General features: G+C 45.4%; 1 protein-coding gene and 1 long non-coding RNA gene across 3 annotated transcripts; one reads left to right on the top strand and one right to left on the bottom strand.

The window, feature by feature from the left end:
- The first annotated feature begins 228 nt into the window (after positions 1–228).
- Positions 229–3,060, top strand: LOC113031998 (uncharacterized). The gene is made up of 2 exons (XR_003273835.1): positions 229–353; positions 2,425–3,060. It is a non-coding gene; the product is annotated as an uncharacterized LOC113031998 (long non-coding RNA).
- An 843-nt stretch (positions 3,061–3,903) lies between these two features.
- maml1 (mastermind-like transcriptional coactivator 1) lies at positions 3,904–18,557 on the bottom strand. Of its 2 annotated transcripts, none has more exons than XM_026184596.1 (6): positions 18,187–18,557; positions 17,133–17,609; positions 9,532–10,815; positions 8,092–8,316; positions 7,800–7,911; positions 3,904–6,364 (listed from the first exon to the last, which is right to left on the bottom strand). In XM_026184596.1, the coding sequence occupies exons 2-6, from the start codon at positions 17,457–17,459 to the stop codon at positions 5,379–5,381; spliced, it is 2,934 nt and encodes a 977-aa protein (XP_026040381.1). In that variant the 5' UTR covers positions 17,460–17,609; positions 18,187–18,557; the 3' UTR covers positions 3,904–5,378. The 2 variants fall into 2 exon arrangements, with proteins under 2 accessions (XP_026040381.1, XP_026040388.1); XM_026184603.1 differs by having other exon boundaries at positions 17,133–17,427.
- Positions 18,558–19,335: the final 778 nt, after the last annotated feature.

Here is a 19,335-nt window from a genome sequence, read left to right as displayed (position 1 = left end):
TCTGCCACACCACAAGACTCGCCCAGCCATGTGTCCAGTCAGGCCACAAACCAACAAGACTAATATACCAGTGAAACACCAGCCACGGAGTTTATGCTTCCCAGCCCTAGTTATTTAGTACAAGATGATTTTAACCCTAGTCTTCAGACAGATACCTGTGGTGGGTATGTAACAAGTGCCACCTGGCAGTTTGATGCTCTCTGCCAGGTGATTGGCTGTTCACCTGTTTGTCCATGATTAGGAAAGGGGGAACAGACTGTGGCAAGGTCAGCCTGATGGAATCGGTTCACCTCCAAATAGGGGAAAGCTGTGAGCTGACCCTGTGCAAGACTGGGGCAGAAAGACTTAAAAAGGTAAAGATCAAGAGCAGTAACTAATCATAATCTTAAAGATGTGTAAATAATTCTGGCAGTGTGGAAAGAAATAAGAAACCTGATGTCAGTAAACAGCATTTATAGATGAGAACATGAATATGTTGAGTCTAGTGTGGATGCTTGAAGGTGTAAATGTGAAACACAAACATGGAGTTAAGCCCAAAATGAGTCCTCCTCCTCTCTTGTAAACCACAAACTGAACAGTAATGTAACAACACTCACCTGTTCACTAAAGTAAAACGTCGCTACTTTCTGTCGAGAACAACTACCCGAGCACAGGTAACAGGGAGAGGGAGTAAACCTGTGGGGCCAGACGGAAACGCCTGATAGGACTGTAGTTTCCCGACAGTTCCCTCAGGCTCTTTTCTAATAATAACCAGTTTTTGTTTCCTCCAAGAGACCGCTCACTAGAAGCGATTGAATCAGAAAGGTTCAGGTTTGTTTATACCTGTAAGTCTGCAGTAGATGAATCATCTGTCCTTACAGCACATTTTCAGAGGAGACTGTTACAAGCCCAGGAGTTGATGTACTTTATTAGCTTCCTGTTCTGGTCAAATTGGACTTCATTGTTTATTTAGAGTACAGCAGAGCTGCAGAGAGCAAGTCAGGAGGATGTTACCTGTCAATAACCCAGCAGCAGCCCGTGTTTAGTTTTAATATTGTTACAAAGGAATGTAAATCAGCGATTTATTGGATTGTAAACTCTGTTTTATTGTTAGATTTACCTTTAGGTGAGAGGAAGAAACTTTTCTAAAGCTTCTAAAGTAGCTTCTGCTTTGCCCAATTAATTGAATCATTAACTGTAATGAAAAGTAACAGTTAACAGGATTAATATCACTGTAAACATGGCTTGAATAGGATGGCTGCCACCACTCTGGGGTTTGTGTACCTGCTGATTGTGTGTCTGTGTGATTGCTTTCTGCCTGTAATACTTTAACAGCTTAAAGTAAATTCCACTGGCTTTATACAGTTAAGAGACTGAAACGCTGTGTGCAGCTGCTCCTCTCTTCTGCCTCAGATTCGATAACGAAAGGGTCCAACCCAAAACTGGTGTCTTATATTAAAAACTGTGGTTTGACAACAAAGTCATCCAGTTAAATTGCTTCCAACATGCTGCTACAGGTAACGCTGTAGTGTGAACTCAGCTGAACTGAGGTATGAAAAAGTGAAAATTAAAGTGTTTGCAGCAGCATAACCTGTTAACTGCAAGGTGCTGCATGCGTGACATGGCTGGGGGCTGAAAGTCTGACTCTAGAAAACTTTGTATACTAGGGTCACATCAGAGGCAGCTAATACGGAGCCTAAAAATACAATTTAAAATGTATTATTTGTTATGATGTCTGTTATGAGCAGACAACACCGGTTCACCCTTGAGTATGGAGTCTTTTTATGCTTGAATAATTCAAAGAGTTTACAAAACAAGAAACTTCTCTGAAAATGGTCAGGTACAAGGATTGGACTGAAAATGAGTGAAAAAGCAACTAATAACCAAGACTTGACTCAAGACTTTTGCACAGCAATGTATGAGAAGGTGCGAGCATTTGTCACTGCTCATCGCAGTGACTGAGGATGGTGCTGGGTCTGATGAGCAGTGCGACGAGGTGGTGGCCTATGACACCATTAACAACCACCTATAACACAGTCATGAGATTGCACCTTGGAAGAGTCCCCACTCACACCTTGATCCACGTGACCTTGAACAAGAGGCGAAACAGCTTCATGAACTAGAAAGAGCTTCATTTCATTTCCATGATGGAGGACGGAAAACCTCCACAGAAAACTCAGGTCGTCTCATTTAGTGAATGTGTTGAATCAGGTCTAGAGAACTCACACAGACAGAAACACACAGGCAGCAGCTTTCTAAAGAACTATATTTACATAATACTCTTGTTTTACAGAGAACCATATCAAAAGTATAAAATACTTACAAAACATCCGCTGCAATATATAAAAATAACATCTATCTTCTCCAGATCATTAGGAAAGGCATACATACAAAAAATATATTTATAGACATTTACACAGAGCCTGTTTACAACATTTAACCCAGAAAACCCCGGGAGACCGAGCGAGGCTGGAAGTCGAAGGCGGGCCCAGGGATTGGCAGCGATTTGAATGGAAACACGAAACCATCCCCGAGCGACCGATCGGCGACAAAAACAGGAACAGCGCTGCCGCGAGGACACGCAAACATGGACAACAGTACAGTAGATAGGACGACCGGGTCACCGCTCCACTTTCAACGTGGCGACCCGGCCGGAGTTCCACCTTGCAGAGAACCGTCAGAATGGTTCATTCTGATTAACGCCGGCGGTGACAACTGTGTGGACACAACGGAAGATTCATCAAATGCAGATGACGCAGTTTGAAGTCTCTGAATGACAGGAACGCCAACGCCGCGTCCCCAGCACGGAGTCTGAGCAACCTGACCGAGCCCAACGACTGCAGGGATGTTTAGTTCACATTAAATTTCTAGCTTAAAACAAAGCGTCAAACTGTCACATGGAAATGTTTCGATTTTATTTTTATTTACTTTATATTTCTATGTTAAATCACATCCAGGTGAGAACAGTGGGATCTAAATCCCGAGGCCAAATTTTCTTGTACATATGAAGCAGGTGTAAGACGAGGGTGAAAACTATTTTTACTTGAATTCTGCCTTAAATAAAAGGACTGAAATTCTTCAGACTGGCAGGGCATTTTACTCTATCAGCCTTCAGACCACTGTCTGTCAGACCACACACAGGGCAAAATGTCCTCATTAAAGGGCACAAGTTTCCTGTGTTTTCCATGTTTTTCCGCTCAGAAACGCAGCTTTAGAGGAGGTGATGGATGATTTCTCTGCAGGTTCTCACCAGGCTGAATCACAGAATAACATTATGAGTGACTTAAAGGCATCGCGGTTCAGTGCGCCTGTTTGTTTGGACTCTGCGTATTCACCTGGAGGTTCAAGTACTGGACTCCGCGACAGAAACTTTCCGATTCCTGCTGCTCATTTCCCGGCGGCTTGTTATGTTTTTAAAGGACCATTTCTCTGTTTTTTTCCCCTCGATTTATGAAATCTGCTGGAATATCTGTGAGCCTCCAACAACCAGCTGGCCTCAAATTTAAAACATGACATTTCATAGGGGGAAAAAAGGCTCGATATACCAGCATCTCATTTACCTAAACAAAGAATGCGCTATTGTTAAGTTATTTAAATGTTTATGGAGAAAATAATTTCCCTACAGTATGAAAATCACCCGGCTCAAGCTGTAAAACCAGAAACAAACACATGTTGATTCAGTCCTAAAAATAAAAAAACAAAACAGACAACCAGCTGAACCCCCCCCCCCCCAAAAAAAAACCAAACAAAAAAACAGAGGGATGGTCCTTTAATGTGACTTAATGCTAACGTGGCGGTCGAAGGCAGGGACTGCAGGTTCAGTAGTAATCTTACTGCTGTTTTTGTGCGTGCACACAGTTTGTTTGTGTTTACCGTTGACTCGTGTGCAGATGTTTAGATTTACACTCCTGGTGGAAGAGAACAGAAAGTCTCAGAAACCAGTTTAATCAGTTCAGGCTACTTCACAACAATCAGGAAACCTTCAGGCAAAGGATCACAAACACTTACAGTCTTTATACGGGGAAAAATTAAACCGAGCTTCAACGCTCTGATTTCATTTCCTTTAAAGACAGCTGATCCAGTATCAGGTGGTGGGTTTTTCAGGCTTTGACCTGAATCTCGTCTGGCTGCTCTCGAAGCGCCAGTTAGTTCTTGTCCCGTTCATTAGCAGATATGCTCTGATGTTTATCACGTAATGTCCTCCAAATGTGCAATAAAAGGTCGAACACCACACAGCAGCCAATGTTTGGCCCACACCTGACTCTGAAAATCAGCATCTGTCTCTGTTGTGCCAAAGTTAGCCCAGATTAGGCCCAAACACGCCTGCTGTGTGCTCATTTCATTCCATAAATTTAGAAAGTTTGAGGACAAAAGCTGATTAGTGCCATCCTGCAGGGACAACAGCAGCTTAAAAGAAGGTGGCAATCGTTTTAGAACCAATTCTTAATATTCATATAAAAGTCCACTTTTTTTTTTTTACTCCATAAAAAACCCAATCTGCATTTTAAAACTGGTTTTATTTGTATAGTGCATCCAAGTCCAGAATGGAAGCTCATGTCAGGACTGCAACAGTAATTTTTTTTAAATGTTTTTTTTGAGGACTTTTCTACCAGGAGTGTTTTTACACACCGAGCGCTTCGTTAATCTGCTTATCTGAACGGAGCCTTCGAGGACCGCGTGGAGATGTTAAACGACAATTTTCACTCAAAACGACAATACGATCAGTTTCATAGTGGACTATCCCATCACTCTTATTTTGAAAGGTCAGTCACTGCCCCAGCCGTTCCTGTCGTGTTTCCCACAGACTCGCTCAGCTGCTTTCCAGAGACTCCATCACCTCATCTCATATGGATGCCTGCGGATCACCGCTGATGTGGGCAGATGTTCTGAAGCTGCGGTGAGCTGGGAGGTCATTCCACCTTGAACCTGAAGCAGGTTTAGCGAGGTCACCGCGGCTTCAGAGCAAGAGGACAGCCAGCTGCAGTCCGAACAGTGGGATGAGGAACTTCCTGGAAAGGCAGCTGGTTTTCTTACTCTATTATTTAAATATTTATTGATCTAATGAAGAAAGTGTGGTGTTCCCACCCGTGAATTCAGTCTGATCTGTGGGAAACCCCGGAGGAGCTCAGCTGCACGGATCAGCTGACTCAGCTGAATTGCAGAGCCTCCGAGCAGGAATGTGGCCGCTTACAGGAGCTCTGAACACTGTGTTTCTTCATCGTGCTGCAATGATTCAACGGCCAGTCTGTGTGTGTGCGGTGCTGACAGGCTTCTCTCTGACAGCGTGAGAACGTGACGCGGTCGCCAGCCTTCTGCGACTAACGCCAACACGTGGTGGCAGCAGGAAGTGGTCGGCGGCTCACTCTGCAGGCTTCGTGTGTGTGCGTGCGTGCGTGAGACTAGTGGTGGTTGGCGAGCAGTTCGTCCAGGTCGGCCATCCACTCCTGCGTGTTCTGTCCTTTCAGCAGCGAGTCCACCAGGTCGCTCTCCGCGGGGAAACTCCCCGACGCCACGTTGTATCCGAATGACACCTGATGCTGCTGCTGACTCACTGTTTGGCTCACCTGGTATCCTTGGTTACACTGTAGTCCCTGGCGACCGTTGCCTTGCGGCTGTCCAAACGCTGCCAGGTTGGGGAGTACGGCCTGGTTCTGGGGGCCCTGCTGCTGATTGGTCATTGGCTGGCCCTGTCTTTGGGGGTTGGGCAGTGCCCTCTGCTGGGCCGCTGCCATGTTTGTCTGCATCATTTGTTGTCCGGGATTCAGACCACCCATCGGACGTCCACCTGGGTTTCCGCCAAAGGGGGTGGAGCCGGATGGCATCTTGGGAATGCAAGGCTGCTGCTGCGGCGGCATGTGGAAGGCATTGGGGGGGCCGCTGAAGGACAGGCCTGCATTACTGGAAGGCGGCTGGTTGACGAGCTGCTGCTGCCAGGCGGTGCTCTGACCGCCCGGCATGCCGCCCCCCATGTTGCCGCCCCCCATGTTGCCCTGCATGGAGGCTGGGAGACGGGCAGCTCCGGCCACATGAGGCTGCTTCAACATAGCTGCATTGGGCGGCGTCTTCAGGTGCTGCTGCTGAGGCAGGAGGTTGTGCCCGTACGGAGCGCTCATGGTGGTGTTCAGAGACGTCTGGCGCTGCAGACTGGTTTGCTGGGCCAGGTGGTTGGGGTGCATGCTCATGGTGTTGTAGAGGACGTCCACGCCGGCTCCACCCCCCTGACTAATGTCAGCCTGACTCACTGTCGGGGGCGGGGCTACGCCACCTGCTGGACCACCACCCTGACCCATGTTCATGCTCATCATGCCCTGGTTCTGAGGGAACATACGGGACCCGGGGGCGGGGCCTCCCATGGAGCTGACACTGCCCATTGGCTGAGAGGAAGCTAAACAAAACCAGAAGAACAGAAGAAAACAACAATCAGGAAAACGTGCGTCAAAATCTTTTTTCAGAGTGGGCCACATAAGTGCGTCGCCCCAGTGAAGCTCCTTAGTCGCACATTTAATCCCTGAGATCTCGTAATAGAAAACATAAAAAGGATTTTGTTTGTCCCCGTAACTCTAACCCTGCTGGAGCTGAACCGCTGATCTGTTCAGCTACTTTCATTTCCCATTCAAATGAGCGGCATTTACACAGTCAGCCTGAACCCACAGAAACCAAACTCACTCTGGTTTCACTTGTCCAGGTATAAAACACAGCCGCTCGGAAACTTTTAGAACAAACACATTTTAAAGATATTCACCATAAATCTGTGGTCTCATGTTAAATATGAATGAAGGTGAAACCTGTAAGAACGCAGGCTGTGTTTTTATTTCCATGAGGAAACTCGTCACTTTGGAGACCAGACGGTCACGAAATCCTGAACTTTGATAAAAACTCTGCTGGTTTTACAAGGTCCTGATTCTGGCTTCTCTGTTGGCTCCCTGAACGTTTTAGATGTCATTTTAATATTTAATCTTTTGTGTGCTACGACTTTCTGCAGTAACAGATCATACCATTTTTAACGGGCTTTATCCTAAGGCCGGAAAACAGAACGAACCTCTGCTGTGCGTCTCCATAAACTCTATCATATTGGAAGCTTCAGCCGCCCGAGCTGCAATCTTACGGTCTTTAACTGGTTAAGGTTTATGTTTGATGCCGAATTTGTTTGTTCTGTGTTTTTTTAACTGGAATTTTCCCATTGGTCAATGATCAACTCTGCATTTTGAACCTTGAAATTATTCTTGAAAAAAAAAAAAAGCATCTTTTCAAAACATTTCATGGTCCGATCTTTCGAAGCACACGCACAACTTATACCCAAGTGTCGGCACTTTGATCCTCCTTCCTCCCGCGGATGAGGAAGGATACCAAACCAAAAAGTCCCATACCAATCCCATACCAAAAAGATGCAGAACACACATTCAAATAACTCCTACTTCCTGTTATGATTACTTAAGTGCTTTTTTGGTACTTAATAATTCTGCATTGGAAGGTGTCTGCTTCTTCTTATATTTTGTGGCCTTTGATTTTGTGATTCTGAACTGAATCACAAAGCATTCATTATGAAATAAATAAAGCAAAGTAATAAAAAAAAAAGTCCCAGGAAAGGCTGTGATCCTGCTCAGGAGCGTTTCATCTTTTTCCACCTTTTTCTTTCAAAAAAATAATCACTTTTTTGTCTTCTGTGTATTCTCCCTGAACAACCACATGGGGCAGTAATGAGCTCATTCCACATGTGAAGAAGCAGTGGGCAGTTTTTTAGAGTTGCAGCTCTGTCACAGAGGTATTCATGCCTGAGAGACCTGAGAAATGCATTGTGTGAACACTTCCTGTAGGCGTACCTGTAAACTGGTTGGCCGGCTGCTGTGGGTAAGGGTTCTGACTGGCCGTTGTTCCCGACTGGTCCTGGTACTGTGGAGGAGGTCGGGTCAGGTGTCGCTGCCGCTGCTTCTCCTACACAGACACATGGAGAGGGTTACTGTGTGGGCTTCAGATTTAGGACAGATGCGAGGTGTAACTCATTATCACGTGGCCACTGAAGGTGAGCAGTGCAATGACAATAACGGAATAAACTGACCCTCTCAGTGTTCAAGCAGGTTGGAAATGTTGGAATCACCTGCAGATGAGTCTTACCTGTTCGGCTAAAATCTGCTGCTGCCTCTGAATGTACTGCTGCTGTTTCTGTTGCTCCAGGATCTGCTGCTGATGATGTTGTTGCTGTTGTTTCCTCGCTGCTGCCTCTTTACTGGTCATGTACGCGTTACCGTGGTTACTCGGCATGGCGTTGTTTCCAGGCTTGGCCGTCATGGCGTTTGTGGGCCCCGGGCCGTGTGGAGGAGCGGGGTAGCCGTTCTGATCCTGCAGATGAAGTTTTGTGTTTTGTTACTGAAGAAGAAGCGACACTTTTTTTTCTCTGCTCTAAAAAAGCTTCATGTGACTTTGGTAACAGCGTCAGGCAGTTCTTCATGACTCCAGCGCAGAGCTGCTGTCGAGCAAAAAGTTTAACCAGAGCATCTCATAGGTTACCTGCTGCAGCGTTCTCGTTTAATAACTTCAACCACTTGTTGAGTGATCCTTCCATTCAGAAACTTACCGGTCTTGTCTGTATGAAAACAGACAACTGTTTTTCTTTGTAAAGCTCCTGATTTCAGATCTTTAAAGTGGTGAAGTTATACGGATATTTTTCAGTTGATTAATATTGTGTGTTCATTCGTCTGATTCTATGCTGGGATCATTTAGGTGTGTCCTAAAGTCCTCTTGAAAACAATCTTTATATCTGAAATTATGGAACTTGTCTTAAATGATGTTCTTTCCTGACCAGCTGTCCTTGAACAGCACATTTTACTTTCAAGAATGAAATAAAAGCAAAATAAATTAAAATAAACTTCATCTTGGTTAAAACAACATTTACAGATTAAGTGGGACAGCTTTCAAATGTGATGATCAGAGGGTAGTGGTTCTGAAATCCTCACTAACTATAAATGTAATTTTAGTTTTTGACAACACTACTAATTGTTCATTTTTCACTGCACAGAATTTACCTGAAGGCCTGCTAGTGCCCCCTTGAGGCTGAGGAGGGAACTACAGGCTCATGATGGCTGAGAATGCACGGTGCACCCTGAGGGGGGAGCTACAGGAAAGGTTATTCCATTCAGGAAGACGTATCATTGAAATTAGCTGGGAATGTTCATCTTTGAACAAAATGCAGACAGACAGCATCGCAGGAACAGTGTGTCCTGTCTGCTGAGAGGAAAAGTACAGGCAGGAGCGGCTAAATTTAAATACACAGACAAGGACAGAGGGGGGGGGGGGGGGGGTATAAAGTATGAAAGGCTGCTTTGTCATGGCCTCCCTCCCTCTGTCCGTCCACCCCCCCCGCTCCCATGGGAGGGTTAGCAACCAGCTGCTCGACCCAAACAAACACTAACAAGCTGAACAAAAGGCTGCTGCCCGATTTTACCGCCCCCCCATTCCAATGAGGAATATGGGGGGGATTTAAGTTTTTCTGTCACTGTTGGCTCTAAATCAAGTTCGGATCACGTGTGATGGCTGTGTCTCGTGGGTGCTTCTCACCTGTGGGTGTGGCATATGAGGCCGGTAGGGCTTCTCTTTGCGGCACTGCTGCTGGATGAGTGAAAGCAGGCCCACCTTCTGGTTCTGGTTAGTGGGTCGCGGTGGTCCGGGCCCCGCCTCATAGTGCGACAGAGGTTTGGTGTTGTTGTAGTTCAGCATGACGGCCGGGGCCTGAGCACCTGCTGCCGGCGCGTGGCTGAGAGGCGGCCCTGAAGTCGGGTGACCCAGCATGTTGGGGTGTCCGGCGGAGCCCGGCATGAAGCTGCTGGCACCCGCCTTTGGAGAGGCCTTGTTGGGCTGACTGGATATCACCAGCTGCTTCTGGGCATTGGGATTGAAATCCTGTGAGTAAAGGGAGTTATTTGTGGATTTGTCCATACCAAATGCACTCGCTTGTGAGCTTTGAGAGGTATTGGGCATCTGGGACCATGGAGAGGGGTGGGTGGGGTGGGTGGGGAACTTGGCTCCTGGCTGCTGCTGCTGCATATGTCTGTGGAGGTGCTGGACTCTCTGCTGCCGGACAGCCAGTTCCTGGAGCTGCTGGGCAGGGGACAAGTCTTTGGGCCCCTGAGGGAGGAGGTGGTTGGGTGGAGGCTGGATTTGCCTGGGAGGAGCAGGCTGGGAGGTGGAAAGAGCTGGGGAAGAGGCAGAGGAGGAGGCGACAGGGGAGCTAGTGGGATGAGGAGGAGCAGTCCCGGAAGGCGTGGATCTGACTTGGGGGGAGCCAGTGCGAGAATCCTGCTCGAAGACGGCAGAGGGTGGGGAAAACTCCGCCTTCACGCTCACCAAATCTGGAGGAAGTAAACCCTGGGAAGACTGTCCCCCCCCTCCTGCCCCTCCCCCGACAGCACCACCACCAACCTGAGTGGCTGCCAGTTCCAGAGGGTCTTTGCGGTCCTCAAAGCCATCGTTGAGGATCTCCTGGATGTCTTCGTAGTCCACAGGGAAGTTCAGCTCCTCCATCAGCTCTGTCCACTCCTGTTCGTTCAGTTCAGGGAACAGGCTGTTGTTGCCAACCGGGGGTGGCATGATGGGGAGGATGTCGTCTGGCTCCTGCTTCATCTCTTTCGGATGGAAGTCTGGACCCGGCTCTCTGCCACCGTCTCCCGACTCGCACATGGGCCCGTTAGAGTTGCTGATATCTGGCTTGGAGTCAAGCGGGGAACCGGCGGTAGCGCTGTTGTCCTGGCAGCCTTTCTGGCTCGACGGGAAGCTTTCATAACTGTTGACTTGTCCTCGCAGGTCAGGGGGACTGAGGCTCTCCAGCTTCCTCTTTAGAGTCTCCTGCAGTTGGAACGACAAAAAGAAGCATCAAGAGTTACTCAAAGCAAAACCCCAGACGGTTCAAACCTCAAAGTGAACCTCTGAGTTTAAAAAACAAACAAACACATAATTTACAAAACAAGGATTATTTATATCTGTAAAAAATACATTACTACATTTTATCTGACCCAGACCCAGCATGTTACACAGGGTCTGAATTCTAACCGGCTGACAAATCAAGTTTAAAAAAAAAAAAAAAAAAAAAGTGCCACTTTGTTTGGGAAAATAAAACCTAAATCAACGAAAGGCTTTAAATAAAATATTCCAACACAAGGCTGAAAGAGGAGGGCAGGGGTGATTTGGGAATGACCAAGTTACCAAAACCTTTGTTGCACAAAAACAGGATATAAAATAAATAATTGTCAATTGTCAAATTGATACTTTGTGGTGCATTAGAAACTGATACCCTGTTCAACTGCTTCTGTTTTTTGTGTAATTTGAATTCTTTCTCACTTTGGTATCATCACCATCAGTAGGCACACGCGCAGCTGAGCTGCAGGGGGTGTGCAGCAGAGAGACAGGTGCTGCTAAAATCACCGGCAGGCCGGCTTACATAAGGATATAAAGGGCAGTCGGCAGGTCTGACGGCTGCGTTCTGTCAGCAGCTCGACTCGCCCGATCGCAGCACGTCAGCTGATCCTCACACTACGCGATTGCCAAACGCTCTGAACACCTGAGGTACCCGTGATGACAAGCAGGCAGGTGGACACAAGCTCCAAAGTGCCTCCTGCTCTGGAAAGTCAAACAACAGTAGCGTCCCTAACAGATTTATTTAAAAAAAAAAAAAGAAAAAAAGATCACACTGCTTTTAAAGGGGATTTTCTTCCTACAACAAGTCCTGGATCAAAACTTCACAGATGTAAAAGAGGCAGGGTTTAGCCTGCTCTGCACCCACTGGTCCAGCCTTTGCTTTCAGATGAGCAGCTTTGGCCTTCCTTTTAAAAAAAACCCCCCCAAAAACACGTCCTCGCCAAAAAATGCTGAGAATTTCCTGATTAGCCAGAGTGAAGCCAAAGTGGCAGCATCCAAACATTCAGAGCAGCTTATCTCTGACTCCTCAGCTCCTCCCGCGACCCTGACGCTTCTCCCGGAAGCTCTGAAAACAGTCTGAAGGCCTCACGTTCACCTGTGTGGGCATTAGGGCTGCCACGATTAGTCGACTAGTCACGATTACGTCGACTATCAAAATCGTCGACGACTGATTTAATTGTCGACGCGTCGTTTGAAGCTTTGTAAGATCACAAAAGACGCAGGAATAAGTAGTAGGATTTATGAGTGTAATAACGGATTGAAACAGAAGATGGCAGCACTGCATGTACAAGGATGCCAGCTGCTGTTAAACCCCGAAGAAAAAGAAGCAGCTCTGTCCCAGAATTCATAGCGCAGCCCAGCTCAGTTTCCAACAATGGCGGCAGCTAGTTAGTTTTAATATTACTCTTTTTATTCTTTCTGGGTCACAAAATAAATGTTTAACATATTTTCAGGCGAGAATGCATCTGTGTAAACTTCAAACATCTGTTTAGTTTATCAAGACACCACATATTTTCAAAAGCGCTCCGACGTTTTCGAAGACGTCTGTTACCCACTAGCTCGTTAGCTAGCCGGGGGCAAGGCTCACTAGAGCCGGTGGGAACACCGGACTCCCGGCAAATCGTTTTCAAACCCACCGCCGCCTTTCGCTACTCAGGTTAAACATATACAAATCACTTAGATAACTTACAAATGTTATTTTTTGGATTTTTTTAGTATTTTATTTGTTCCTGAGTAAATCGGTTTGGCTGAGATTAAAGTTATAGTTTTTACACAGCTGAATAAACGTCAAGCAGACAGCTGATTATCAGAAGTGTGAGATGCTCCAGAATATACTCCGTTGTCCTGTTATATTTTAGATAGCAACGAGTTTATTAAACTCCACCGAAACAATCTGCAAATTTCATTAAAATTTAAGAAACTATCATCACGTCTTTATTTTTAGTTAGCACCTTAAACACTTAAAGCTGTAAGCTAATGATAGTTATATAAGAGCAGATGCATGCTGGTGCAATAAGCTGTACGTTTTACGTCCAATGAATGCATGATCTGATTAGTCAACTAATCGCAAAAATAATCGGTGACTAGTCGACTATCAAAACAATCGTTTGTGGCAGCCCTAGTGGGCATGCCAACACTCTCGGTTGGTCATGGCATTTGAGGTGTGTGGCGGCATGTAGGGCTGCTCAATTAATCTAATTTTAATCACGATTACGATCTGGGCTTTCAACGATCATTAAAAATGACTGAGCCGATTATTAGCCCCTCCCTCATTTATCCGCGACACCTTAAAGGCCGGTCCGTGAAAATATTGTCGGGCATAAACCGGTCCGTGGCGCAAAAAAGGTTGGAGACCGCTGATTAAGAGGACCCGAGGGAAGCTCGGAAAGCTAAGCAGAAGTTATTTGGAGAGTGACTGCCGTTGGTTGAAAAGAGAGTTAAAAAAAAAAAAAACTTCAGTGGTGTTGCACACTATTTTATATTATTTTTTTAAAGTTATTGTTAACCCTTTAAAGCCGGTCAGAGCAGCACGCTCCGTTTTGCGTAACTATTGTTAAATCCCTGTAGAACCTGAACCGTGTAAGCTAGCGCAATAATTTGTTTTGCATATGAAACCGGAGGAGTTGTACTTACATCTGATGCCATCAGCTTGTCCTCGGTCACGGTTTCGTTCCACATATAGCTTTGCAAAAATTGCATAAAAAGCGCTTGCAGGAACAAAAACATAATATTCCAGAAACACGCTTTGCCAATCCGATCAGCTGTTCGTAACACTTCCCACAGTGAAATGATGCACATGCTGTTTTCTTTGCAAATTTGCATCATAGGATTGTTTTTTGTTTTTCCTGCAGTATATAAAAATTGCTGTATCTCCAAAATAAAACTATGAAGACACTCAAAATAAATTTCCTGTGGTGGGAAACTATTTTTTGCAACTTTATTGTATTTAAAGTTTTGAGGGATAAACCTCTTAAATTTCTCCAAGTAGAAATATATGTAAACAAAACAAAAGCGATTTTCAATTTTTTTTGTAGTTTATTGCACTTTTTTGCAATTTATGTAATTACTATGGACTTAATGCATACATATTATTAAAATATGGGCTATAACAGTTGTATTGATGTATAGCAACTTGAAATGCTCCCACAAATGGCACTACAGCATGTAAAAAAATAATATAAGCTCTGGTGGACTTGGTTCTATAGTAGGTCTTAAAGGGTTAAATAAATATCGTCAAATAATCGTGATCTCAATTTCAGTGAAAATAATCGTGATTATCATTTTTGCCATAATCGAGCAGCCCTAGCGGCATGTGTGTGCATCAGAATCTGAACACAGATAAGTTTCAGTTTCCTTTAGTCACGTTCGCCCACACACTCCCTCTGTTTATAAAACTCATGATGCCTTCACTGGTGTCCGAGTCAGACAGGCTTAACATTTTTTTTTTTTTAAAGGCAACCATTTTCAGTTAATGGTTTTTATTCTTAGATTCTTCTGAGTAACTCTGCATGACCCTCAGTTCATAATAATCCTTCTTTGTCTAACACGAGCCTCTGTGAAGCTCATTAGTCCAAAATAAGATGCTTTAGCCCCTCCCCCTTTGGGAAAACTTCTTCCGTTTGGCAGGTGGGTGAGAGCGTATGCCCTCTCTGACATCATACCAATCAAAGTGTAAAACAAAACAAAACTGAAATCTACTAAACTGATACCTGAACTTCTGAATGACACATTTTGCCTCATTTACAGTTACTCTGCTCTGATCAGCTGACCAAACAAAGCACCTGTCGTACCGCAGGTGTACAAGTTTTTATGTTTCTGATGCTAATAAGATGACCATGTGAACGCCTTTAAAACCTGAAATACAGGTCCCACTCCACCCATGTTGCTATGGTTACAGACCTGGAGTGAGACTAACGAGAGTCCTTTCAATGAGACAGCCTCAACTGTCAGGTAACGGAGTGATATAACAACACATGCTGACATTACAAATAACAAAGTCATCATTGTGCTCCTGGGCACAGACTCAAACTGCTTCTTTTAAACACAAATCTACGTCCCACCCTCTGACCTTCGTAACTAACAGTGACACTGCTGAAACTCTTGGGACGGTCATGGCCACTCTGTGCATTTTTTCTGAGAGAAAATGACTGTTTCCAAATATTTACGGGGTGATTCATCCTGGAATTTTTTGACTCAGCCTTTGCCACAAAATTCCGGACTATGGGCCCCATTTCTGTCGGCCTGCAAGTGTTTTAAGGGGAGAAATCCTGACTTCACAGAGTAACCACTTTAAACAGGTTCACTGGAGTTTGGTTTGTCCACAGTCAGCTGTTCAGGAACCAGCCCGACGTCTGATATCAGGCTGGCCAACATACTCTAGGTGAAACCATCCACAGCTCGCTTTCTACTTTTAGATCACTGACGATGTGACAGCCCTACAGCTTCTGCTCCATCATCATCATTATTACCATTATTGTTATTATTATTGTTATTATTGCAGATGAATTGCTTTTTTGGGCAAAAAATGCTTGACAATTTTTTTTTTTTTTTTTTTTTTTTTTTTTTTTTTTTAAATCAGGAGTGGTGAAAAATTTACTTTTTTTAAATGGGTGATATCACTGTGTGATAAACACAGTTTTATTGTTTGGTTTAAATATGACAAAGAGCAACATGACATGCAATTACTGTATGTTCTCTGACACCACATACATGACACAGGAAGGAAGGAGGGAAGGACAACTAAATGTTTGTGTGACAGCCAATTAGAATACGATGCTCAGAACCCACAGTAAAGGCTTCGAGCACAGAACACTTTCAGGTGCTGCTCCTGCTCGTTAACTGACGGACAGAAAAACGCTCAGAGGATGCGATTACACTGAAACATCAGTTCCTCTCTGACTCAGACTCTTATCAGCCAATGTGTTGTGAAAACACTCAGTTTCACTCAAAACTTCTACACGCACACTCGGTGACATCAGGGGGAGCCAGTTGTAGCCCCGCCTCCTCCCAGCCTTTGCTGAGCGAGGCATTTCCTAACAGCGGGAGTTTCCTCTGTGATGAGTCAGCAGTTTGGGGGGGGGGGGGGGGGGGGGGGGGTTCTGCTCACACTGAGTCACCTCTCAGGGCTTTCGGGCCGCCTCACATTAATGTATGACGAAATATGAGAACACACACCCCGAGCCTCTACCGCAGCGTCACACCTTATTGATCCTGCATGTAAGCGATCAGCTGCAGGAAACTTCTAAGTGACTAAAACCTCCTCTTCATTTCATCTAACCAGAAAACGGCTGACTGACAGGAAAACAAAAACTACACTGCTGTTTGTTCTCAGGAAGCTCATCTGATCTAAACCCTTCAAAAATCTTTCAGAAGAACAAATTTATTCCATCATCCACAGGCATTTTTAATTCAGCTCGAAATTACTGCAGAAAATGCAAATGGTCAAAGGTCAGAGCTGAGAGGTGCCTGGATTTTCAGAGGCACTGAACAGAGAAGTTTGTCAAAGCGACCACAGGCAAACTTAGGGGAAACACGTCACATGACCACACAGCAACGCCACAACACACACACAAACACTCGAGTGCAAGCGGCTTCACTGATCAGCAGCTTTGTCGTGGTCTCATGTTATTGATTTGGAATTTATCAATGGCGGTGATTAGAACAAACTGATTAACTGGGGTATTACACCTAGTGAGTGATTTCAGAGGGGGTGAGGCTTGAAACACTGGCTCATTCTCAGCGCCTTAATCAATAAACTGATCAGCTGGGTATACTGTCTTTCAGCCACACCCGCCCATCATGAAGAAGCAGCTGTTATCCCAAAAGAATTTGTTTCACACCTGTAGGCTTCTTCCAGTTATTTCATTTCACAATAAATGTCCTTGTTTTATGTACTGCTGATTGGCAGATTTCATGATGTAACAAAAAACAAGGTTTCTAAAAGAAAAAATACAGTGAATCATTCATTCATTAAATGTTGGAAACAAGTTCTTTTAAAAAAATCTTACTAAAAAGAGTTGGACTTAACTGCGTTTTTGGTGTTAAACACCAATTAAAATAATGTTTGCAGGGATCTAATGAACATGTCAGGAAGTGATGCAGTCCCTGGCTAACTATGCTTATAAAAACGTGTGGAATGACACTGGTGGATGAATAAAGACTCTTCAGTATCAGTGCTGTTGTCTCTTGTTTGGACCCTCCAGCTGCTTATGTTGATTTTTATGAAACCTGTGGGTGTGCTCACTCACCAGGGTGCTGCTCCTGCTCTGCTCCCCCGTCGTCACCCCGCTCTCCCCGTGCTCCCCGCCGGTTCCTCCTCCGCCTCCGGGCGCTCTCTGCCCGGCCTGATCGCCGCTGGGCTGGTGCTGCCGGTGCTTGTTGGACCGCTTGGCTTTGGACTGCAGGCAGCGCTGGTGCAGGGCGTAGGTCTGTTGCCGGTCCATCTCCTGCCGCTCCATCATCGCGGCCAAGTAGCGCTCCTCGCAGTTGTTGTGATGCTGCCGGAACTGCTCGATCCTCCGGCGGAGCCGCTCCATCACCTCGCTGCGTCGCGGTGTAACAAAATCCGCCATCATCAATAAAGCCTTGCAGTAAACTCCCGGCTCAGGTTTCGTCCATATATTGCTGAATCTGGCGTCTACACCCCCCCTCACTCTTTACAAAGACTCCGGTGCTGGCTCCATGGAGGCGGCCTTTGTGCTGCTAACGGCCTTCAGTCACACTCACTGCCGGAGAGGAGAGGTCAGGTTTTTGGGGGCAGCACCATCCAGCCTCCTCGTCTACCTGGTCTTTTGTACAACAGCTCGTTTAATTAGCTGTGTAAAGCTACCGGAGTCCTGCTAGAGCCTATCTGGTCCTCCCTTTACTCCCCGAGCTGCCCCTGCCCTTTGCTCCTGATCATTTATACCCCAGTCTGAGAGACAGGCTGCTGCCTTCAAACTCACTCCCGCTGGGCTAACTTCGGCTAGCGCATTCCTCCACTCTAAATCAAAGTAGGAGCCTAAAATCCTCCCACCCCACCCCCAGAAAATGAGTTAAGCAGAACCTGGTCTGGAGCTAGCCTCCGTCTCCTCGTCCACCTGCCCGTTACCGGCGGTGCTCCGCTCCCGACAGCCTCCTAACGGCTCCACAACGCCCCTCAAACTTTATTCTCCTCGGCTGATGGAGGTTAGCTCGGGTAGCATGGGATTAGCTGGCTGGCTAACAACTTGTCAGCTAATGGAAATAAAACTTCACGCGCTTGAAAACAAACTGCCAGACTTTCAGGACATCTGAAGCACAGTTAGAGTTAAAGTCACTTACTGTGAGAGTGCTGCTGTCCGCTCTCCTACAGCATCTGTCCCAGCATCTGTCCTCCGAACAGCTGATCCTCCCGCTAGCCGTTAGCCGCTAGCTACTAACGCTGTTTGGGGTTCGGCTAGCTAGCAAGATAGCTAGCCTGAAACGTTTAAATGAACCATCATACTTTAAAACTATCTCCCCAGAGTTACACCCAAGGATAATCTTTCCCTCGGCTGAGCCCACGTCCGAGATGAACTGTTTGGGAGCGAATTCCTGGGAAACAGTGGGATAAGAGTCCCTCTGCGCCTCTTCTATTGTTTTCCAAAGAACAAGTTACACCGCCGCCATCTTGAAAACTTTCTCTTTTTCCCCTCCTTCATCTGCGTTACAGGAATGTCCCCGCCTTTTCCGGTGACGGACAGTAGAAACAGCCAATCAGAAGATGAGACTGAGTGTTTAAATCAATGACTGTAGAACAATACATAACAAACACACACGCGCACAGAGTGTACGATCGGTAAATCTGTTCAAGGGAGGGTTATTGGGTTATTGTACCACAAAAAAACAAACAAAAAGAAACCCAAAACAAATAAACTCAAATAAATTCACTTTTTGAATATTAATTTAACATGAATATAATTTTTTTTAATTATGAAAACCACTGGCAGCTAATTTTACTGGCAGCAGGTTAAACACTCATCAGCAGTTTGACCGCCACAATAAAGATTATTTGGGGTCATTAGCGGCCCCTGAAGGACGCTACTGGGGCCAGTATTCCTGCCTCCCCCCTCAGAAAAAAATTAATTAATTAATTAATAAATCATAGATTAGGAAAAATACAAAAATAAATACATTAATTAATACTATGCAAGAGTTACATAGAAATTAACATAGAAAAAGAAACCAAAAAATAGAAAAAACCAAGGTTGGACATACAAAAATACATTAAACTATAAATTAGAAAGAATAATATAGATATATAGCCCCCGTGAGAAATGGCACGCAGGGGTAAGTATACTTGTAGAGGGTGTCTGGTTCAGTGGTCATAGGATCTAATCTCTGCTTTTTTGCACATGATGTGATTCTATCAGCTTCATGAAGTGGTATCCCCCAGCTCGCAGCCGTGGAAACGAGAATTAGCGTTATTCAAGAGTAGCTTTGCATGATTTA

Source organism: Astatotilapia calliptera, chromosome 2 (genome assembly GCF_900246225.1).
Source record: "Astatotilapia calliptera chromosome 2, fAstCal1.2, whole genome shotgun sequence".
Lineage (NCBI taxonomy): Eukaryota > Metazoa > Chordata > Actinopteri > Cichliformes > Cichlidae > Astatotilapia > Astatotilapia calliptera.
The sequence above is the reverse complement of the archived record's forward strand: the minus strand, read 5'-3'. Positions and strand labels throughout refer to the sequence as shown.

Excerpts from the sequence above, each read along its gene's own strand:
- maml1 (XM_026184596.1), bottom strand. The coding sequence starts at position 17,459 with ATGATGGCGGATTTTGTTACACCGCGACGCAGCGAGGTGATGGAGCGG. Across the intron at positions 8,317-9,531 it reads CTCATATGCCACACCCACAG|GATCAGAACGGCTACCCCGC; the intron begins GTGAGAAGCACC and ends CTTCATCTGCAG. Across the intron at positions 7,912-8,091 it reads AGCAGATTTTAGCCGAACAG|GAGAAGCAGCGGCAGCGACA; the intron begins GTAAGACTCATC and ends GTGTCTGTGTAG.